The sequence below is a fragment of the Branchiostoma floridae genome, unplaced genomic scaffold (genome assembly GCF_000003815.2).
Source record: "Branchiostoma floridae strain S238N-H82 unplaced genomic scaffold, Bfl_VNyyK Sc7u5tJ_1421, whole genome shotgun sequence".
NCBI classification, from domain to species: Eukaryota; Metazoa; Chordata; class Leptocardii; order Amphioxiformes; family Branchiostomatidae; genus Branchiostoma; species Branchiostoma floridae.
Window position 1 is genome coordinate 53,657 of NW_023365714.1, and position 24,600 is coordinate 78,256.

A 24,600-nucleotide genomic window follows, 5' to 3' on the forward strand; every position below is an offset into this window, starting at 1 on the left:
TGATAGTATGCTCCTATCAAAAGCTAGCAAAGGAGTGTAGCCAGCCTTGGAGAGTGAATCGTCAGCCAAAGGCTACTCCTAGGCCAGCTACACTTCTTTGCTTTTGATACTACCTTATGCCACCGTAGGATCTGCTTGGAGATTATAAACTTGATATATATAGCATCAGCTCCACAGGCCCAAGATGTAACTCCTTATCAGTGAAAGTGGCCTCCAAGTTTCTAAGACTCGTGCCCATCAATGCCTAATTTCTTAAGAAGTAAGACCACTTGGCACCTGTGAACCCCTGATTGCCCACTTGAGTGCTGCATGTATGCAGAGCTGGTTACTATGAAATTCTAGAGACTGCCTCGGTGGCCTTTGTTCACCACATCTTATTATAGAAAATATAGAAATATAATAATGATATGGAGTGGCCCATTAAACCACCTTTTTATACTTCCGAAAATAGTTATATCAGGTTGGTAGAATATAGGATATAGGAGAATTCTTTCTACACAACCAGTAGGTACTTACATTTCGTGATGTTTCGATGTCTCTCAGACACCTTCGTCAGAGCTTCTAAAAAAACACACACAAAGAATTCTCCTGTATCCTCCTTTTGTCAGTTTTGTGTCAATGAGCTGTAGTTAGATTCTGTCCCTTCAGAACTGAAAACCTCTCCAGTAGCGCACTAGTCAGGTGAGTCACAACAGCCGGGAATCAAACCCTCCACTTTCAGCAAATTCAGGTCCTGATAGTGACACATACCATGATGTATGGCATAGTTACAGAATTTGTCATTGTTACCAATACTTTGGTACTAAGAATAGCGCACTAGTCAGGTTAAGTTACAACCCTTGAAATCTTGAAAAACGGCTCAGGCCGAATGATGTATCAAGGCTAAATAAAGGTTGAAAAAAAAAAAACAGTCGAGAATCAAACCCTCAACTTCCAGGTCCTGACCATATACCATGATGTACAGCACAGTTGCAGAATTTGTCATCGTTACCAATTTACTAAGAACAACCTTCATAATCAGACTGGTCAGTGTTAGGAAATAAAGGTTGCATCATCAGCCACGAACCTTGACCTTTGACCCCTATGACATCGTCTGGGAGCCATGCAGACACTGATGTCATCCAGTAAAACTTCCACTTATTTATTATTTGTTTACCACTGAACTGAAGTGGAGTAAACAAACCACATTAACATATTATTATCTCTGGCATCCGAGTAGAACACGTATAACTGTGAGTGGAAAATAATCATTTCAAACTTTATTCAGTACACAATGAATACACTCATGATCATGCTGTAGTCATCATTATCATTATGTTGTTAGTTACTTGTTACCAGTAGAGAGTCTGCATGGGGGGGCATGACACTACTTTTTGCTAAATTCAGAACCCCTGGCTACACATTACCCTAAAATCAAGGAAAATTTGTTCGCCTCATTACTAATCGCATGTGTTCTGTCATGTGTAATTACATGATCAGGACTGAAGGACTCACCGGAAGGTTTGAGTCGTGACAAGTCAACTTTGGCCTGACCTCATCACAAATGGTATTACTTATATAACATTTTCATACTCATAGCGGCGGAAAGGATTGCTTTTAATCCAATCTGCAGTGCTGTACGTATGTACCATATCATATAATAGATGTAGGTTTCTGCTATTTTTTACCTTCGCCAGAAGGTTGTATTTTGAGCGTGTCTGTTTGTCTGTCTGTCTGTCTGTCAGACAGACACGCTCAAAATATACTCGTTTGCTGTTTTTGCTATAAGCTGCATGTGTGAACAGGGGAGATGAGTGAAATAGAAAAAGAAATACTTTAATTTGGTTTCTAACAATTTGTAATAGATGCATGGTAAATAACATTGTGCCTACCCTGGATCATTTTTAATAATAATAAATAATAATAATCATCTGGTGTATTTTGCCAGCCAGTAGGTACCCAAAGTATGAGTAATGAGGCTGTTTAACGTGGTCAAGGCACCTCCTCGAGCACGGGACCCCCGTTTTACGTCCCTCCCGGAAGACGATTTCGTGGAAAACTTCGTGAGGCTACAGCAATCCGGACGTCCTTGGTTGGTCCCCCATCCAAGCACTATCCGGACCGCGCGTTGCTTAACTTCCGAGATCGAGGGATCGGGTGTACCAACGCGCCACACGGCCGTAGCATTTCCAACAAAATTGCAAGACGTTCTTTTTTCCTGTGATTCTATTTTTCTAAACAATGTTCTACTAACAAAAATAGTAACATCATTAAACATGAATCCTTGGGACATCCATGAAACCAATGTATCAAGTTGAAAATTCGTACTTTCCCAGAACTACCGTATAGTGGAATTTGTTATCACCAAGTACAGTAGGGGGCATTATGCATCAGCATCTTCTCTGGATAGTTTTTAAGTACGCTTGCAGATAGATGTGCAACAGCTAGGTGTGACGGGTCGTTCGGTCTAATATATATAATATATGATGAGGCGTTGAAATGACTAAACTAACTGGACATTGTGGGCAATTTACACACACGGTTTCCATTTTTATACATGCACTAAATGTAGCATGATAATTCACCAGAAAGCGAGAGTATACCAACTAATTACCAAACAATCTGCATGAAATTGAGATCTTACCGTATCATATACTAATAGTAAAAATTCGAGAAAAAAAAATGATAATCGTAATCGTCATTTCATTCTAACATCAGGATTAACACTAATATGACTAAACCAGCCGTAAATTTAATAATGATGTCCACTTCTCACCACAATTATCCCGTAATTATCTCGTTAATGTGAACAGTTTTACATGTATTTAATAGCCTAAGGATGAACATGAGATTACTGTAAACGCACTTACTTTTGGGATGTTTTATTTCACTGTGCAAGTGAAAATGAGGTTTCTGGAGTGTTCTAAAAACACGCTTGAAAAATATTCTGTGGTTCAGTATTTGGTACCAAAAACTTATCTGTGCTGTCATGATTTCACAGTATGAAAACACAAGCAAAACCACTACAAAAATTCTAACATTGACAGTATGCATCTAACAGCTGACTATCTGCACATAGCTGTGATTATCACTTGTTGATGTCATGAATTTCTGACGTTTTCACAGATTATCACAAACATTATCAAGTCTAGACCTGCCCACAAAAATAACAAACAACACATTATTCTGTAAGAACACTTCTCTGGAAATTTCCAAGGGTTTAGGCTCCCAAGAAAACGACGTTTCACCGACACAAGAAAATGAAAATAAAATTTTGCAGTCTTTATCCTGACGCTAAACGTCATCATAAAATCACTTACACAACCAAAATATTATCATGTTTTTCAACATTCAGCGGCAAAATCAGCCACAATTTTTACACAGAATTGTGGACTTCAGAGTTGTACAAGTAAGTGAAGGAAAACGGAAACATTTATCACCTAGAAGTTTGTAAAAACCCGATTTTCCAGAATTTTAACAACCTGTCCCGAATGTTGGGCGGCGTTTTTCAGCTTCATGCAAGGTTTGCTGTTTTGCAACACACAAAAAAATCTGCGGCCCAAAAAGTTGATTTCTGAACCGAATCTGGCTTCAAATCGCAGTCAGAATAACCACAGAGCTACCCTATAGTATAGCACATGTCCGTACATACCTGAGTATCTGTAGTTTCTCTGGAAAGCGGAGATTTTCGGCAGAATTTGCGGCGCGACCGGCGACAAGAACGTCTCCAGACAGACTCTGTTTGCAATATGGCGGAAATATGACGTCATGCATCCGCGACGCTGTAGCGTAGCGGCACCTAGCGGGGATTAGGTAAACTGCAGTAAAAATCAACACCTGGAGAAAAGTGCTCAACAGTGTGTTCATGTTGGCTAGACAAAAGCTTCCTACAACGATATTTGAAGAAAATTAAAATGCTTTTATGATTAATGGTTAACGTTGCGTTACGTAAAGCATTCAGTGTTATACACGACGACCTCATGCGGTCATTAGATGCACTGCAGCCTCTTCACTCAACTGTCAAACCTGAGCAAAAACAGGCAGAAAGTGATACTACTCTTGGGGATACTAGTCATTGTTTCAGTCACTTTCCTACTGCTGCTTGATTTTAAATTTCCGAGTGTTTTTGGTCTTTTTTTTTTAAATTTCTAACACGCACTATTTTGTAGCCAACTCCCCGCGGCCTTTACGTCGCGGATGGATACATTACCACAACCCTCGTGTTGTTCAGGCGGGAGTTTTGTCAGTTTGAGCTGGAGACTTTGACAGCTTTTCTTGATCTTCGTCTGGCCCCGGTGTGGCGGTTAGAGGCTTTGTTTTCTCCACAATAACCTGCAGGTACGTATGTACTGTCTAAAAGTGTCGATTCAAGTCGAGGGTTGGCCCAGAAAAATGCCCCCCCCCCTCCCAGATGTGAATCGGCCACAGACATTGTACGTGTAGACATAGCCGGGGCGACTAGAAACGAAAAACTTATTTAATTTTAATATAATATACATAAGTTTTTCGTTTCTAGTCGCCCCGGCTAGTGTAGACACAGTGGTCTTGTAACCACGTGTTACTCAGCACCAAGAGTTAGAGACCACGTCTAGCGTTGTGATGGACGTAAAACGAGGACAGCAACAACTGTTTTGTCAAGGACATTATTAAATGTCAACGAAAATGATCATCATCGATTCATAGTTTACCCCTTCCGTCCCAAAAATGACTTGAAACTATTGACAATGCATGCAATTGTGTTAAGCATTAAGCTAAATAAAATGACATGTTAAACAAGAAAATTTAACAACATGTTGTTGTTGTTGTTGTCTCTATTATCCGCTTGTTTCGTCGGAAGATGGTCACATGTGCTATGGCTATGGGCTCCCAAACAATGAGTGGGATGGACGCTTTGTTGTTGCTGTTGTCCTCGTTTAAACGTCTATTATTTCGCTAGACGTGGCCTCTTGGTGCTGAGTAACACATGGTTCGCTTTTGAGTCAAAAGTCTCTCTTGGTATTTAACTCTAGGTTCTTTGTGCTTGAGAGTTGCTGGAGGAGTTTCTAGGACGCTGTAGACAGACCTGATCCTCACACAAAGTGGAGACAAGGTTGATGCTTGCTTGCTTGCTGGGTGCAAATGAGTCAATTAGCTGTGTTATTTTCTATAGAAGCTAATGTTTTGTTGTAACTTGTGGGGGTGGGAGGGCTAGATCCCAAGTGCCTGAAAGCTTGATACGATGGCGGCCCCCATTCCTGTTGAGGGGATGGGATTGTATATTCGCTCATATGAAACGCACAAGAGGCACAGGTAGAACAGAAAGAAACAATATACTGTAAATGCAGAAATGTTCGCGATGGATTAATGTTTGCAGTTTTCGCGATGACCAAAAATTTTCTATTATGGTACCGGTATTAGACATGTGTAACAGTGGGGGGTTCAAGTAGCGCCAACTGACCATGCCAAACGCCTGTCGTAAATGATTGAGCCAAAAGCCTGACAGGCGTTTGGCATGGTCAGTTGGTGCTACTTGAACCCCCACTGTTACACATATATTGCGGATGCTACCTGAAACGTCTGACTGTTTCCAAAATCATGTCCAGTTGCTGGAGTAGCTTCTTTTTGGCATATGTTATTACCTGGATGCTGCACCATGTACCAGGTAATAACATCTCTGTACCTCTGTTGTGTGTTATATTTTATTTGAACCATACCTCCCTCATGACTAGGGATGTGTACCGGTACAGTACCGGTACAATCAATTAGGTACAGATACAAAAATATCGGAACCTTGGTATACCAGTACTGGACCTGTATCTAATTAGTGCAAGCCAGGCAGGATAACAGGTCAGGGGATGGCTAACGTGGGTTTAGGTACGCATCCCTACTCATGAGTCATGACCTTAGTGAAAAGTGGCTTGTAGGCCGATTTGAGCTTCTCATAAATAAATAAAGGTTCAAACAAAGAAACAAAACCTTAATCGATGACTCCACCAACTTGGCCATTTGTTCATTCCTTTATTGCACTGGTAATTATGATGAGGATGGTAATTAAGATTCCATCAGCGGGACCGCGTGGCGCAATCGGCAGCACGTTTGACTCAGGTCCAGAAGGTCCTGAGTTCAAACCCCGACGTGTCACCGATCATGTGCCCTTGGGAAAGGCACTTTACACGACTCTCCTATATAGGCTACAAAAGTCTTCAGCAAGTTGAAGTTGGTAGCCTCAAAAACAGAAGAAAAAAAAAAAAAAAGATGGGTCGCTCACAATAGGCACTAAAGCAAACTAATAAATCTTATTTCATCTGTTTGTTGCAGAAGCAAAGTAGGTGCTGTTACCATGGCAACAGATGTCTCTGATGACATTGGAAGAGGTTTAGAAGGGGAGTCTGCTGGCGGGCTAGCGGCATCTAGACCCTACAGGTGTGAGGAGTGCAGCAGGCAGTTCAGTCGGCTGAGTCATCAGAAGACACACATGCGGACTCACACAGGGGAGAAACCCTACAGGTGTGAGGAGTGCAGCAAACAGTTCAGTGACCAGAGTACCCTAAGGAAACACAAGCACACTCACACAGGTGAGAAACCCTACAAGTGTGAGGAGTGCAGCAAGCAGTTTAGTCGGCTGAGTAATCTGAAGACTCACATGCGCACTCACACAGGTGAGAAACCCTACAAGTGTGAGCAGTGCAACAAACAGTTCAGTCGGCTGAGTCATCAGAAGACACACATGCGGACTCACACAGGGGAGAAACCCTACAGATGTGAGGAGTGCAGCAAGCAGTTTAGTCGACTGAGTCATCTAAAGACTCACATGCATACGCACACAGGGGAGAAACCCTACAGATGTGAGGAGTGCAACAAACAGTTCAGCCAGCTGAGTCATCTAAAGGCTCACGTACGGACTCACACAGGGGAGAAACCCTACAGATGTGAGGGGTGTAAAAGACAGTTCAGTCAGCTGAGTGCCCTGAAGACTCACATGCGGACTCATACAGGTGAGAAACCCTACAGATGTGAGGAGTGCAGCAAACAGTTCAGTCAGCTGAGTCATCTAAAGGTTCATGTACGGACTCACACAGGGGAGAAACCCTACAGATGTGAGGTGTGCAGCAAGCAGTTCAGTGAGCTGAGTGATCTGAGGAAACATATTCGCACTCACACGGGGGAGAAACCCTACAGATGTGAGAAATGCAGCAAAAAGTTCCGTGACACGGGTAGCCTAACGAAACACAAGCGGACTCACACAGGGGAGAAACCCTACAAATGTGAGGAGTGCAGCAGGCAGTTCACTGTTCAGTCAGCTGGGTCATCTGAAGAGACACATGCAAACTTACTCTGGGCACAAACGTCAGTTGTATAAGGAGTCGGCATGCCGCAAGCTCTGAGCGACAGCAAATACACATCCTATTTTGTAGCAAACGGGCCTTGAGTCGCGGATTGACAGCACAACCCGCATGTTGTTCAAGAGGGAATGCAGCAAGAGAGACAGAAAACAGGTCATGTAAGAGAGACATGTGAAAGAGACTTATTTGTATGCAATGTTTTAGGGGAGAAAAGAAATAGAAGTGATGGTCAAAAAGACACGAATGATGAACTTAAACACGGTTACATGCGTGAATAGTTTCATCAGGTTAGTATGTCACTAAATAAAGAGCTTTTTTTCACAGCAGTTACTTTATTTCTTCTGACGTTTCGATGACTGTCACCTTCATCAGAGCAATTGACGGTTCACTGCAGTAACAATGTGAACCAGTCAGAACCAGTCAGAACTGCCCTGAGGAAGGTGACAGACAGTCATCAGAGCAAAAGTGGGAATAAAACGAAAGTTGTGTAAAAAGAGTAGAAAGTCACTTACTCTATTAGCAACTCAAAAATGATGTAGTACTAGTAATTAGTAATACGGATCGTTTGTATTGGTTAATGAGGTACAGCATTCCGCCAGCTGAGTGGGCTTGGTAAAGGTTTGTATGTAGATGAACCTTTGGTTAGAATTTTTGTAACGTTTCTTGATGATTAGCTCTGTAACCATGAACCATGGCATAGATTATTGCTTATTTGATAACGAATGGTGAAACTGATTCATTGTACTTTCACTATGTGGATTATTTTGTAATACTTTATCCCTTTCAAAGTTTGTCAATAGTCTAACTATTCTTAAAAATTTCTTATTAGGTTTCATTATTATGATTAAATTTCATGCATATATATATATATATATATATATATATATATATATATATATATATATATACTTACTTATACATCCATCCATATATATAATCCATCCATATATATATGGGTATATACAGATATATTACTGTTCAGATCTGTTTCAGCTTAAAGTTTGTTGTGAGAGTTTAGATTTGAAACAGTAGATGTAGACATGTAGCAAAGTCAATTCAAAGTTATTTTTAGAAACTGAATGTACAATCACCAATAGCAACATAAATGTACATGTATCCCAGATTTGATACCATTGAAACCAAGAAATGTTAGTTGTGGCCCACAGGACTGTCTAGTTTTCCTTCCCATTCATGGTTAAAATCTGTCTTTTTGTTTCTTCAGTCTATGAAAATATAGTTTCTTCAGTTTCATGTCATGAAAGTCAGGTTTTTTGAGACCGATGAGGTGTACTTTTTGCCCCTCCCAACAAACAGATTTGTGGGACGGAGGGATGGGACTGAAGACAGCCCTGCTCGTGGAGTATTTCTGTTTGTTTATGATTGAATTTGCTGATGTACTAGTAGGGAGACATTTATGACTTTTGGTTTACATAGTTCTGTTCAAGTGTAACTTTATTTTGAAATAAAGTTAGAGTCCATTCCAAGACACCATGAGGGTTTTTAGGCGATATTTATAATTAGTCTGAATTATTTTGAATAAAAGAATATCTGAGCCACAATAATTAAATTATTTTAAAAAAATTGACTGAGAAAGTACTCATATATTTGAATTCCTTTGAATATTTTAGAAACATTTTGAAAGTAACTGTACAAAAATATCTTTATTTGGAATAATTGTGAAACCTCTGTGTGATTATTTCACATTTACAAATATTTACAAAAAATGGTAAACCTCGCCAAATGGTTAAATTAGTTTATTGCCCCCATAAAAGTAAGCCCTATTGTTGTATCTGTATATTTTTAGATTTCACTGCTGGGTGGATCCTTTGTGGTGGGCCATTGTTGCATGGCACCCAACCATACTTTGCAAGGATGTGTGAATTGCTATCTTCCCAGCCCACTGAACCATTTACAAAAAATGGTAGAAAATGGTAAATAATGGTAGAATGCTGTTATCATTATTTAGAAACCATTAGAAGTATCCAATTCCACACCATGAATATTTCCAAAGTTTTACAGGACCAGGGAAATATTTATAAAGTTGAAACAGTGTTACAAATATTTCTGAAGTATCAAATGTCCTAGACATATAATTACAAAACTTTAAAATCAATTCTAAACAATGGCCACAAACATCCGCATGGTGTCTTGGAATGGACTCTACTAGTTTGATGTCCTTTTGTCTGTCATTCATTGTATACGTCACCTGAGTCAGGGTTGCCAGAGAGAGGCAGTTTTGGAAACGAAACAAAGGAAGAAGAAAAGTGGAGAGGGAATGAATACCGGTGAAGTGCTTACTCGATGTCTGATTATGGGATACGATTCAATTGAACTTGTCTTTGAGCAGCTGTGTGTCAAAATAGGAGAAATCTACAATTTCAGACACGTTCAAAGATGTACAGAAAATTTAACTGAACATCAAATAAAACTGCTGAGCCACAGACAAAATCTAGAGAAAGAAGTTGTAACATTTTTTCGTTCTTTGAAGATGTTAATCACGGAGTCGGGGGGAGGGGGGGAGATGATCTACGCATGTCACGGATCTAGTCTCGTGCTCTTGCGAGGATAGGTCACTCAGTGTGAACAAGAGTGTTACTGCAAGACACGAAAATGTGGAGGTTTGTAGCTTGTGGAAGATCTAGAATTTTGTAGTAGATCTTTTGTTCGGACTTTAAGGTCCTCTGGTTACCTATCACATTGAGCTCATAAGAAAACAACATGAGTATCTACATGCACTATGATTTTTTTTTAGTATCAATAATATAACAATCAATGAAACTATATCAAAATATCTTCATTATATCTTATTCTATCATCTATATACTACTTAGATCATCCTCCAGAATATGAAGCCAAGTATTTCTGCATGGGTTTAAAAAAAATTATTTTTCTGCATCTGTCATAGAAAAGTCTCTGGTCTCAGGTAAACATTAAACAAATGAATAAGAAAATTGTATCTTTTCGCCATTAAAACGTTGCCTACAGTAACTTGCATAATCTATATATGATAATACAACTTAAACTCAAGGTGTCACAAATATGGCCATCCCAATACTAGTATTTACTGATAATGCGTACAAGTTTCTTACTATATATGCACATAATGTCCTCATCTACATAATCATATCTGATATCTATCTACCTTGACTTTCAATAATTTTCTCTGTCCAAATCACAAAAAGTCTCAAGTATTAAAGTTAAATCCTGGCATAGATGGATATTGTAACATCTAATCATTCATGACGCCCACTTTTCCAGCAGGAAATTTTTTAGAACAATTTCAACTACGGGCTCCGCCTCTAGGGCGTCGCCAAAAATGACAGGAGGAAAGTGTAAAAGACAGCAGCAAACGAAAGTGGTGTTGAAGACCCTTTCTGAAGCCTACGAAATTTGTCTTGTCATTTGTAGAAAGAAAAATAACACAATAAATTTTATCACCTAGATTATATATATTTACTGAGTTTTTCCTTAATTTTCTAGACAAAATATACGGCGTTGCGTTTAGCTGCCGTTGAAAACATGGGAGGTCATAGGTCATTCAGCCCAGCATCCGCAAACCTGCCCAAAACAGACGACAAGGTGGGAAATTTTCCCTCGTTTCTGTCAGAATTCCGTCTTTACAATCATATAGATCATTGCTTTAGTTCAATAACAATATATTTGTCCCATTTAGACCACTGACGGGTTTTTTAGTCGATAGAAAGTCCAATTTCTACCCGCAAAGTATGAGAGTTTTCAAAACGTGTGTTCTTACATGTGGGGTTAGGGGTGGGGGTCTGGGTTACACCTAACAATCACTTTTGTACAAAGTTAGGACTTGATATGGCATAATTTCCATAAAAGGTGTAGTTTCTGTCCCGTGTGAGTAGAAGTCAGGGTAAGTTTTGCAGTTTGACATGGTACTATGTAAAGTAAAGGTGTTCATGTTGTGTGTGCGTCTATCAGGGTAAAGCTTTAGGGGGAGGGGGTGTGGCACGGACCGACCCTGGCTACTTTTACTTTCACTAACGTGTTTTGTGCAAACGTAGTGTAACCACAGTTCTGTCTTAAGTTAACATACAGCAAGTGTATGTGACCTTCCTAGTTTGTATAATTCTATTTCCCTGTTACTGATTTTTGTTAGAAATCATTGATTGATAGATGATGGCTGGTTATGTCACCTTGGTGTATTACTGCAGCCAGTAGGTACCCAGTCTGAGTAGTCTGCATCTGCATAGTATACCCCCAAATGACCCAACGAGGGGCAAAAGTAGGGGGGGGGAGCTGAGGCTCCCGGGTTAGGGCGGGCAGGCCGCCTGCCTGGCACGGAAGTGCTCAACGTTGGGAGCGCTTACAACCGTGCCAGGCAGGGCATTCCACTTGGGAATTGTGCGTGGGAAAAAAGAGTGTTTGTAGATGTCGATGCGTGCGAATATGTGTTGATATTTGAAGTCGTGACTACCCCGGGTGCGCCCTTGTGCAGGCTTCAGAATATTAATATTATTGTTGACTACTTTATAGAAAAAGGTGAGGCAGGCGTTCCTCCTCCTTTCGGAGAGAGGGCGCCACTGCAGGTCTGTGAGCATTTGTGTCACGCTGCTAGTCTGCCGGTAGTCATTTAGGGTCACTCGGGCTGCCCTGCGCTGGACGGCCTCCACCGCCTCAGGGTTCTCCCCAGAATTTTTTAGTATAGTGGAGGGGCTGGCAAAAATAACCCGCACCAACGCGCTGCACTTTCATGAAAATGGGTTCATTTTGCAATGACAGAGGGTGTCAAATACTACAAGTATAATATACAGCTGTTGTTATTCCTTTGTTGTGAAGTGGCAAAACTACTATTGTTTTGATCATTGCTCATGCACAAGTTTTTGCAGACAATGCTGACTGGAAAAGTGATGCCACTTGGTACAAAAATCTGTGAATTGTCATTAATCTTAGCAAAACTAACAAAGAAACAGGGCCAGAAGAAACACACTAAATTTGAAGAATAGTATAGTGGAGCTGGCTGAGAGTATAGTGGAGGGCCTCCCTTATTCCACTCTCTGGGGAGAACCCTACGCCTGTATCCCTTTGTTGGTGTACAGGTCCCAGAGGCAGTGAGGCTGTTTACGTGCTGGAGGCACCGCCTCTAACATGGGACCCAAAATTTACGTGGACCCTTCCGAGAGACAAATGCAAATTGCATTCCCTGACAACATGTCTGAACTGAGCCGACCTGACCCAGGGATCAAACTCAGACCCACGGATCCACGAAAACGGATCCATATGGCCAAGCAGCGGGGTTGCGCGACCGCTCGCACCACAGAGACAGATATGATACTTTGAACAAATGTCATTTTATCCAAAACTAGGACATGAATAACTTATATATGCAGAATATGAAAAAAATCAATTCAAGTTTAACATGCTTTGCAATAACCCAAACAAAAAAACACAGCTTGTTCCATGTAACTAAAAGTTACACATTAACAGTACAGGACAGTCGACTGTTAGTTTCGTTACCCCCCTGATTTGTGTTCCACTACAGAAACCCTCTGCTGAGGTGGTGATCAGCTGTCGCCATGTCGGGGAAACGCCTTTCAGACGACCTTGACCCTGACTACCAGGATGTCGTCCAGCCCAACAAGCGGCTGCGGTCTATGCAGCAGGACGGTGAGTTGTCATGGTTACACAGCTGTCAGTCAGTGATCATGAGTTGTTAAATGTTAAGATGGTTCAAGATTATATCATATATAGTTCCATAGCATTTTTGAGGCAGTGGGGTCAGATTGTTGTTATCCACGGTGTCTAGGCCACTGCGTTTTACCTCCCCAGTCAGGCACCCATTTTTGCACCTGGTTGGAGTGAGTAATGTTAAGTGCCTTTCCCAGGGACACAAGATTAGCATGACAGGACCTCTGGACTCCGGTCCAAGCGCTGACTGAGGAAGGTGACAAACGGTCACCGAAATGTTAGCTACTAGTACTAGTAGCTAATTACACATTAGTTGTGTACAATTGTGAGGTGTCACACTGCAGTTTTTTCAATAAGAGTGGTATTGTAGGTCTCACATGTGTGTTTCTCCCTTCAGCCAAGGATGCAACGGTTTGTAAGAATGTAGTATCATACTTCAGTTTTTCCTGTGTGATTGGTGTTGTAGGTCTCACATGTGTGTTTCTCCCATCAGCCAAGGATGCGACGGTGCGTAAGATCGTGACGATCATTAAGGACCAGTTCTCTCAGGAGATCCGAAACAAGGAGAGGGAGATAGAGGTCATCGATGAGGTAACAACCTTTAACCTTTGACATGAACCATATGGCTAGTAACCTAAATCTGTTGTTTTCAAAAACGGCATTTTGGGATGATACACCGACAGACAGTGTATTTGCAGTTTGAAAGACTTGTAGACTTGATATCTCTAACTGCCTTTGTTGCAAACGGTTCATTCATGTTACGGTGACCTAGTGTTATAATTTTGTCATGATTGTTTGTAGATATTTACCCTACCTGGGTTTGATTGTACAGTGTTCTTAGTGATGAAATGAAGTGAAAGTTGTTTGTTTATTGGTTTGTTGTTGTTATTATTATTTCCCAGCGTATCCACCAGGCGCGAAGCATGCTGGAAGTGAAAGTTGTTTATTGTTGTCATTTACAGCATATCCACCAGGCGCGAGGCATGCTGGAAGTGAAAGTTGTTTATTTGTTTGTTGTTGTCATTTACAGCGTATCCACCAGGCGCGAGGCATGCTGGAAGTGAAAGTTGTTTATTGTTTATTGTTGTTATTTACAGCGTATCCACCAGGCGCGAGGCATGCTGGAAGTGAAAGTTGTTTATTTGTTTGTTGTTGTTATTTACAGCGTATCCACCAGGCGCGAGGCATGCTGGAAGTGAAAGTTGTTTATTTGTTTGTTGTTGTTATTTACAGCGTATCCACCAGGCGCGAGGCATGCTGGAAGTGAAAGTTGTTTATTTGTTTATTGTTGTTATTAACAGCGTATCCACCAGGCCCGAGGCATGCTGGACCGGCTGCGAGCCTGCATCATCGCCAGCTACTACGGAGGGGTCGGCCAGAAACCCAACGAGGTCAGAGGGCAAAGGGCAAACATTGGTTACAGAAGTGCATGTCATATTCTTTATGTTTTCAAGAAAACCTACATGTAGATTTCTGTGACAACACTAACAGTGGTTTAGAGTTGGCCAACACAGCTTGGTTCCTGTTAGCGACCACTCAAGGGATTAAAGTAAAGAAATTTTACCACCATAGACAGATGGTCTCTGTAGATATCTTGACCAAAAGTGACCACAATGGCAAGGTGCTGATGTTCCATGTGTTTATCATAATCCCCCAGTATCCGGTTTATCGTCTGTTGTTCCTGTCAGACGAGTTTTAGACATGCTTGATGGCAGCTCACCAGCAGCCTCTGTCGTTAAAGTAAAGTTGGCACTGTGTAGGGTGAGGCCCTACATACAGGAATGGACCCCTAAATGATACCTTTACATGCATAAAGAGACTACCCACATATATTCAACTATATCAATAATCTTATTTCAACTTTCAACTATTTCAATTTTGTCTCTGCCCAGCCACCTGACCCAAATGCTGCCAACCATCCTGCCATTAAGAAGCTGATTGATAGGCCCAAGCCTGCTGCATCAGCCAATCAGGCGGAGGAATCTGAAAGCTCCAACCAATCAGCAGAAGCCTCTCAGGAGGAGAAGCAGCCGGAGGAGCACGATGCAGGGCTGCCAAGTCTGGAGGAAATCTGCGATTCTGTCAACAAGGTGAAAATCAAGAATCTGACTTGAATAACAACTATTATTTCCTAGTTATACTATAACTTATAGTAGGTATAATACTGATGCAGTTTAGACATCCAGGCAGTCATAATTATAAGATACACAATACAAAGTGCCACATGCAACTTTTTGATATCTTTTGTAAAAGATAGTCTCACCTTCAAGTTTTGTATGTATGTCATTTGTTTTTGTCATGAAGTCCAGGAAGATCAGTGGTGTGCCCTAGGGCACGTCACTAATAGATTTTCCAATAAAGTCTCAAAGTCTCTTCATTGACAAGATGCATGAAAATGATTTGTTGAAAGATACATGAAAATGATTTGTTTGTTTATTTTATTTGTTTGTTTATTTCTATATCCCCAGTCTGTCCCTCCAAGCCAGGAACTGTCAATAACTGTCAAAAATCTATGTAAACTGTCAAAGAATTATTTGTTTGTTTGTTTTGTTTATCTTATTTGTTTATCTCCATCTCCACAGCCTGACCCCGCCCCTGCCCCACCCACCCAGGAACCGACCAGTGGCAGCGGGTTTGACTTTGACAGGGTTCTGGGGAGGAAGGTCGCGGGCGGTCCGAGCCGCTTCTGCGTGAAGAAACGCATCATCGTGGGAAACGTGTCCAAGTAGGTGCTCTGGGGATAAGAAGGATATGAGGGATACATACTTATTCTTCAACAGTACTTGTAGTGTAATCAGGGCTGTCTCCAGGACCCGTGCCTCCGTCCTGGGATGCTTCTTGGCAAGGACAAAAAGTTCACACCAGTGGGACTGCGTGGCACAGTGGTATTGTGTTCGCCTTGTGACCGAGAGGGATCGAATCCGCTGTGCTGCCGATCTTGTGCCCCTGGGAAAGGCACTTGACACAAACTTTCCTCACTTTACTCATTACAAGTGAAAATGAGCCGTCCCTTGGATAGGACGTTAAATGGAGGTCCCGTGTCTGGGGAGAGCCACACCCCAGGCACGTTAAAGAACCCGCCACATGTGCGATGGTGCGGTGTGAGCAGTTTAAAACCTACAGTTCCTTGGCCGCACCTGGGGCAATTACCGTCGTATTGAGGTCACCTGAGTGGCGCCGAATGGCAGCTCGCTCCAGACCCTTGCGATTTAGCCCCGCCTATTGTAAGCTCCTCGCAATTCAGCCCCTGGCTGCAAAGAGTGAGTAGTCAGCCCACCCAATAACAATAACAATAACAATAACAATCTGTCTCAAAAATCTGAACTTCAGTAAGTAAAATTTTGATAAAAATGTGTTTTCAAAAGCCAAAAATGACATGTCACCAGGGAAAATTAATGATGATGATTACTAACATGGGCTCCCAAACAACGACAGGGATGGATAAAAATTCCAAGCTGGAGACAGACCTGAGTGTAACAGTTACAGTGCTTAGAGGTTTTATTCGTCCATTAGCAGAGAGATGCAAACATTTTGAATCAATGTGATGTGATTTTGATGCAGAAGTAGTGAAAATGTTGGGCACATTTTTACAAAGTGTGATGTCATGGTCAGATTCAGGAAACTTTGATTCTAAATGACTTCTTGACTCCTTTCAGAGAAATCTCATTAGATGTAAAACATACAGTATGCTTGCTTGGTATCAAGGTGTGTTAGATAATTGATCAATTGATTTTTGAAAACTGCCTGTTTGCTTGATTGGTTAGTATGTTGATTTATTGATTGATTGTTGGATGGATGGATTAGTTGATCAATTGATTATTGATTAATTGATTACATGATTAATTGATTTGTATGCTGGTTATTGATGGATTATTGATTGATTGATTGATTGATCGTTATTTCCCAGGTACATCACGGCAGACAAGCGAGAAGAGAACGACCAGTCGACCCACAAGTGGATGGTTTATGTACGCGGCCCCAGAGAGGTCAGGGGTCAGGGGTCATATTTGGGGTCAAAGTCAAAGGGTCATAGAATACAATATTGTTTATTTGTGGTAATCCAGGTTTCTGATTGGTTTAAAGTTCCATTGCCTTTGGTAAAAGCTTTCTTTACACTTTGTTCTACATGCATGCAATGTCCACAATAATACACATTCTGAAGCCATTCTGAATTCGAAGTTACTCAAACAACTGGATATGATTTTAGAAATGGTCAGACGTTTCAGACACCATCCACTACATTTCGTCAGTGACACTGAGCCGATCTGTACCGTCCTCTTTACTGAGGTTTTCTTTATTATGATTGTGTTTCTTCTGTGTTTAGAAAGTACTAGTATTATTTTGTTGATGAAGGCCAGACATCTAGGTAAACATTATGTAATACAAAGTAACTCAAGCAACTGGATAAATCCTCCGAATCCTTTTGTCCATCTGCAGGCCCCCAGAATCGACCACTTTGTGAAGAAGGTGTGGTTCTACCTCCACCCCAGCTACAGGCCCAACGACCTGGTGGAGATCAGGTAGGGAACACCCTGTACACCCCTGCTGCGCAATGGTACCATCCACTGACATGTCTTAGTTTGCCCACTTCTGCTTGCACTCGTTGTACACAGGAACAAACTTCTTCAAAGCTGTTCTAATTGATATATGTGGAGAAGGAGACCTCAGCCAACCGTTCACACTTACGCCACATCTTCAGAAAAGACGCTGGAGCCGCATGAGCCGTTTAGGAACTTTATTCGAACCGACACACAACAAACATGTTTTGCCGTGTGGCTTCCTCAGTGTTATGGGCTCGAATGAGCATAGTACAGCATGTCCTCGCTTTTATAGGCCTAGTGCAAAGTGCACTGACCATATGCAAGGTGCCCTAGATGGCTTAACCAATCACAGTTCAATTCTTCAAAGCTGTTCTAATTGTTAGACTGATACCAGAGATCAGTCTGACAAAAGATCACACATGTTATACGTCAAAACATTCAGAGTACATGTCACACACATTTCAGTTAGAGTTGCCAGGCTACTCTTTTGATTGAAATTATTATTTGGCTCTCTATTTTTACAGATAGCCATGACTATTATTTTAGATAGAGGTACTTGTTGCATCACAATGAGTGTTAAGACAAAATGAAAGAATGTAACTTTGGCCCAAACTACTTTCAGTATGTGAACTGTTCGTATATGCCACAAATTTTGTTGGTGTAGTGCTACACATCTCACTTGTACCCCCCTATACCCACCCCCCCTATTCAGCGAGCCCCCCTTCCACCTGACGCGTCGCGGCTGGGGGGAGTTTCCCGTCCGGGTCCAGCTGCACTTCGTCGACCCCCGACACAAGAAGGTCGACATCATCCACCAGCTCAAGGTCAGTCAGCAGTAGGGAAACTTAAGTGGGAGACCAACATGTCTTTAATATTTTATGAGACCAGCAGTGTCTGTAAATGTTTGTATGAGATCAGCAGTGCCTATAAACTTAAGTAGGAGATCAACAGTGCCTATAAACTTATGTGTGAGACCTGTGTGTCTGTAAACTTTGCTAGGAGACCAGCAATGAATGTAAAATCTGGCTGTTGACAAAGATTTGTAAAAACTTGAATCTTGAATATGTATCGTAGATAGCGCAATGTTTAGACTCAGTCTGTGATTTGTTGTGGTTTGCTTGGGTGCTGAGAAGTTTTAATGGTTTGCTTGGGTGCCGAGAAGTTAAAGCTGTGAGTTTAATTTTTGTGTCTCCCCAGCTGGACCGGACCTACACAGGCCTGCAGACCCTCGGAGCAGAGACGGTGAGCAGCCAGAAACTGTACTTGTAATTCTTATGAACTAGGCAACAGGGTAACTAGGCAACAGGGTAACTAAGCAACAGGGTAACTAGGCAACAGGGTTACTAGAGATGATTCTGTAGTCTGATGGTGAAACTAGAAAACCTTAGAATCTAGGTATCTTTTCAACATTGCCTCAACTTTAGTGACTGTTATTCATTCATTAAGTACAGACTGTGGAACTGAGTACAACAGGTATCAGATTACACGTAAAAGATATCAAGTTACACCAGACATCGAGTTACATCAGATATCAGATTACGCCAGATGTCAGGGTACACCACTGATACACCAGGTATAAGATTACACCAGATATCAGATTACAACAGTGTTCCAGATATAAGATTACACCATATATATCAGATTACACCAGATATCGGATTACAACAGTGTTCTCCCTCCCACAGCTGGTGGATGTTGAGCTGGACCGACACCTGTTTGATGAGACGGGAACGCCGCTCTACCCCGACCTCTCCGTGCTGTCCTCGGGACTGCCTGCCAAGGCTGGTGCGCCACCTAGCAGTACCGGGGAAGAACTGCAGGCTTCACCAGTGAAACACAGCACCAGTACAACTGCTCCCTCTGGTGGTCCTTGTGCAGAACTGCAGGCCACTAGTTCCCGAGTCAAAGCCAGCGCCAGTGCAGCTAAGCCCTCTAGCAGTTCCAGTACAGAACTGCAGGCTACAGTGAAACCCAGCACCAGTGGTGCAGCGCCCTCTAGCGGCTCTCCTACAGAAGTGCAGGCCACAACTTCCACTGCAAAGGCCAGCAGCAGTACAGCATCCCCACCTAGCAGCTCTGGTGCAGAAGTGCAGGCGGCCAAACCTGGGACAGAAAAGGCAGAACAGGAGTCCAAACCTGGAGCCTCCTTAGTGAGGAGGTCTCCTCGAGCAAAGTCCAGGCAAGACACCAGAAAACCTTCCTCCCCACCTGAAGAAATCAGCGCTAAGAAACCTTGCAAGACCAGCGAGGCGGACAGCCTGTCCAAGGAAAGAGTCAAGCCTGAAGAAACGAAACACACAAACCTTAAAGAAGAAGTCGAAGAGAAAGTTCTCGCTGATGCTAAGACATCCAAACAGAAACCGGTTGTCATGACAACGGCAATCCCATCATCCTCCGGGACAAATGTAGACTCTTCCAAACTTAAGCCTGTTACCATGGTAACTGGTGGAACTGTGCCAATCTCTGCCGTTACCATAGCAACAAGCAGAGCTGTCTCCAAGACAACAGCGGGTTCCCCCAAAACGTTTCTGGGGGACCAAAAGGAGGCTCCGACCTTGGTGGTTCCTGTGAAGGTGAAAGCGGAGCCCCTCTCTCCGCCCCGCGTGACCCCGGCAACCGTACCGACCGCCCGGGAACCCGTCACGTTTTCCCGCGGGGTGGACACGAAAGGGCTGGTCCTGCCTGCACAGTCCAAGGTAGGCTTGGAAAATCATTTTCATCATCATTTTTTATGTGTCATTTACCAGGACATGTTTGAAGCAAGTTTGAAAAATATGGTAAATGCATTTAACTTTGCGGAGATTTAATTTCACGGTAGCAGGAAAAAGGACTTTTCGCGGTGGTTTTAAGTTTCAGGTAGCAACATGCACTGCCATGGAAAAATGTTCACGGTGGTTTTAAGTTCGCAGTGAACCATGAACATGAAACCACCGTGAAAGTTTCTGCATGTACAGTAACGTGTACCTGAATGTAACCTCCGTAGATTCATTCCCTCCTTCATCCCTCCATCCAGCCGCTGGTGGGGACAGCAAAACCTGTAAAACCAGGCGCGGTGGTTGGAACGGTAAAGCCGGGCGCGACTGGCGGGACAGTAAAGCCGGGTGCAGCTGGCGCGCCTGGCGTGGCTGCCGGGACAGTAAAGCCGGGTGCAGCTGGCGCGGCGGGCACGGCTGGCGGGACCACGATGGTGGGCACCCCGCCCCAGGGCATTGTCATCACCAAGATCGTCCCCACGACCTCCAAACCCGTCACCACCGTGCAGCAGACACTGACCTTGAAACCCCAGGGGCTAACCTCCAAGGGCGTTTCCACGGCGACCCAGCAGAACATCACCATCATCAAGCAGGTGAAGCAGGAGGCGGGGATGGGCGTAACCATGGCGACGCAGCCCAGCGTGGTGGTTACCGCGGGAACCGGCCCGAAGGCGGTCCTGACGTCCCCGCAGAAGGGCACCATACTGAAGCTGTCTGGCCTGCCAGGTCAGAGTTCATCGCCTGTGGTTGGCTCAGGAAGTCACATGATCGTGGGTCAAAGTTCGGCCGCAACGGTTGTCTCGGGAAGTCACATGATCGTAGGTCAGAGTTCAACCTCAGTGGTTGGCTCAGGGAGTCACATGATCGTGGGTCAGAGTTCGGCCTCAGCGATAGGCTCGGGAAGTCACATGATCGTGGGTCAGAGTTCGGCCTCAGCGATAGGCTCAGGAAGTCACATGATCGTGATGAGCTCGCAGCCATCTTCCTCCAGCACTGCCCAGGCTGTGCCCAGAGTTGTCACCTCCCCCCCACAGGGCAAGGCTGTTCTGCTCAGCGGAGTCACCCCCCAGATGGCACAGGTGCCTGTTAAGGTAGAGACTTAATTTTTTTCAAAACACTGGTGTGATACATGAAATATACATGTTTTGCCTTAAAACTTAGTTACCAAAAAAAGAGAAAAAGGTATCACATTTTTACTCAGAGAACTATATATGTATGTAATCAGTGTTGTGCTATAATGTATTGCCATATTTATTTGCTTTCCTTTGACTACTGTAAGTTGGGATTTGTGTGTTATGGGAACTAGAAACAACATGGAAATATGGGCACATTGTAATACTAGAAGCATCTATATGCATCATTTAATTATTGCTGTTACGGGTATGTTGTATGTGACTAATTTTTCACTCATGGTTGGAACTGTTTTGTATCTGCAGGTTGAGAAGATGGCGGACGGGAAGGTTCCCGTGACCCCCACGAAGGTCGGCAGCGCCTCACCGACCGTTCCCCCCGGCACGCCGCCGCAGGTCCGCACCATCTCGGGCGCTGTGATTGGTGGGCTGAGTCCCGTGTCCAAGCCTCACTCTGGCGTGGCAGCGGGCAGCATTGTGCAGGTTTGTTTAGTAGATATCTAATCACCATCTCCTCTAAAGATATAGATTATAGCTTTTGAGAAGAAAGCTTCTCTTAGATACTTAATGGAATTCCTTTAAGTGCATATTCATTTGTGATGCTATACTAGAGTAGACACAATAATGCTATACACGCTACCATAATTGTCCCCCACGTTACCTGCAGTTAGCCCTTGAGCAATAATGTACAATAAACATTGCAATATCTGTCCACCTGCTAGGTGGCGCCCCAGCAGCTGGTGACCTCCCCGAGCGTGCCCGGCGGAAGCGCCCTCGTGCCGCCCAACGTCATGAACCTGCCGCTCGTCAACGTCGCGCCGGGGGCGAAGGTCTTCCTGGCCGCCAAATCCACCGACCCGGCCATGAAAGGGAAAGTGATCCTGATCCCGCAGACGGCCATCGTGAAGGGCATCCCCCTCCAGCAGGGTCAGGGGTCGGGGGTCACCGTGCTGCAGGGGTCACCCGTGGTGCAGGGGGTCAACATGCCGGCACAGGTCATGGGGGGGACTCCGCAGGGGGGCAACATCGTGCACCTGGTGCAGGGGGGTGGCTTAGCCTCCCAGGGGGCCGGCCCGACCCCAACCCTGACCCCGCAGGTCACAGGTCAGTCCCAGGTGAGGGGTGAGAGGTCGTCGCCGGGCGTGGCGCAGACGGTGAAGGCGGGGTCGACGATCACGCTGCCGCTCCAGCCGGGAACCTCCTACATCCTGATGCAGCAGCCCCAGGGGGGTGCCTCCGCCAGCGGGAATGTCCCCGGCTCTTCCCCCAGTCGCCCAACCACCCTCATGGTGCAGCAGGTGCCGCAGGAACAGCCTGGGAAGCAGCAGGTTTGTTTATTTGTTTGTTTGTTTGTTAATGTCCCCGGCTCTTCCCCCAGTCGCCCAACCACCCTCATGGTGCAACAGGTGCCGCAGGAACAGCCTGGGAAGCCGCAGGTTTGTTTGTTTATTTGTTTGTTTTTATGCACTGTTTATGTTCCATTTATGCTAGCCACATTCATCATAGACCACAGGAAGTAAGGAAGTTGAGAGTTGCCAGAATTATACATTTTTCACAACAATCATTCCAGGTCATGGGTCATTGGGAGGTATTGTTGTTACCTGTTTGTGAGCTGGGTCAAATATTTATTGAACTTGAATTTGGAACATTACAATGCATTAATTTTATAACACCACTTTTCAGGATACCGGACAAAAGATTGAAAATTTAACTATTAAAGTTGACATCATGATGGTAAATCCACATTGCTTAAAATCAGTACGCAATAAATGTGGGGTATGCTTAAAATCAGTATGCAATAAATGTGGGGTATGCTTAAAATCAGTACGCAATAAATGTGGGGTATGCTTAAAATCAGTACGCAATAAATGTGGGGTATGCTTAAAATCAGTACGCAATAAGTGTGGGGTATCTAGAATACTCCCTGAAAGGTAAGAGTCATTACAGTCGAAAGTGTGTTCTCTTGTATCCTAACTGATTCATGACCATATTTTGTCTGTTCTGCTCGCCCCAGGTGCAGGTAGTCCCCCAGGCCCAAGCAGCTGCCCAGCCCGGCACCAAACCCATGCAGTCCTTCCGGATCATTCCATCCCCCCAGACGGGGGGGCAGTCTCCCACCACGGAGCCCGGCGCGAAGGCCGCCCCGAGCGTGGCTACGGCGGGCGGACACACGTTCATTGCGCTGACGCCTCAGCAACTCAGCCAGATCGGGAAGCCAGGTACTTTTGTTTTGAACTTCATAATTCAATCATTTAGCATCATGGCAGGTGACTGTCACATTTTCAAGATGTCAAACTGTAGGTTTATGGACGTTTTGCCCGATTGATCTTTCGCCCGTAGTCGTTTCGCGCTGACATCTGGGTCCGTGACCGGAGGCACCTTGTTCTCGCCACCGACCACCTTTTACTCAAAATGTGAAACGAACATTTTTTTCGGTATGCAGGCGGAGTTGTCTTTGTCGGAAGCTTGTTGTTGGATGCCCACGACTGTGCGACTCGGGCATTGATTATGTTTTTTGTTTATTACTAGTATTTTTCCACTTGAGTAAAAGTCGCTATTACATTTATTGCTCCAGGTAAAAATATCAGTATGTGTAATGTAAAGCTTGTAACTGAAATTAGTTCGATGTTTAGCTGGTTGCAGGACCTAGTAGTCTATGAGAAATTATGGTAGCGCATGACGTATTGCAGGGTTATTTTACCGGCTAGGGCAACTATATCTGTGTTTTGGACATCTTTCCGCAGGCGTCAGTGAATAAAGATTAACAAACTGAGACTATTAAATCGGCATACGTATCTACAATACTAGTACATTTGTATCTACATTGGGCGAATCCTGGCCGTCGGCACCGGTGTGTGTTTTAATATCGGGCGAATCGTCTCCGGGCGAAAGATCCAATTCGGGCGAAAGTTCCCGGGCGAAACATCCATCGGGCGAAACGTCCTGTTACCAAACTGTACACCTGACTCGAACAAAGTATTCTTCGTTTCACAACATTCTTTTTATTCTTGCGTAGACGTTTCGGTGACTGTCTGTCACTTTCATCGGTATAAAATCAGTACTGATGAAGGTGACACCGAAACGTCTACGCTAGAATAAAAAGATTTATCTACCAACCTGATGAAACTATTGACGGATGTACACCTGACTGTAAGGTTTGATTGACTCACAGGCACCCTAAAGGAATTTACTCTTTTTGATAGGCGCAATGATTTCTTTACTT

The 24,600-nt window shown here is 43.6% G+C and overlaps 1 protein-coding gene across 1 annotated transcript in view; it reads left to right on the forward strand.

Moving 5' to 3' along the window:
• Positions 1-12,805: 12,805 nt before the first annotated feature.
• LOC118407577 (YEATS domain-containing protein 2-like) overlaps positions 12,806-24,600 on the forward strand; it is a 19,063-nt gene continuing 7,268 nt past the window's right edge. Inside the window, exons 1-14 of the mRNA XM_035808076.1 lie at positions 12,806-12,932; positions 13,447-13,544; positions 14,255-14,344; positions 14,846-15,043; positions 15,536-15,678; positions 16,861-16,939; positions 17,391-17,473; positions 18,207-18,318; positions 18,692-18,736; positions 19,180-20,190; positions 20,508-21,338; positions 21,684-21,860; positions 22,100-22,705; positions 23,392-23,596. Coding sequence (XP_035663969.1) covers positions 12,842-12,932; positions 13,447-13,544; positions 14,255-14,344; positions 14,846-15,043; positions 15,536-15,678; positions 16,861-16,939; positions 17,391-17,473; positions 18,207-18,318; positions 18,692-18,736; positions 19,180-20,190; positions 20,508-21,338; positions 21,684-21,860; positions 22,100-22,705; positions 23,392-23,596 — 3,769 coding nt within the window. The 5' untranslated portion in view covers positions 12,806-12,841. The remainder of the gene's footprint in view (positions 12,933-13,446; positions 13,545-14,254; positions 14,345-14,845; positions 15,044-15,535; positions 15,679-16,860; positions 16,940-17,390; positions 17,474-18,206; positions 18,319-18,691; positions 18,737-19,179; positions 20,191-20,507; positions 21,339-21,683; positions 21,861-22,099; positions 22,706-23,391; positions 23,597-24,600) is intronic.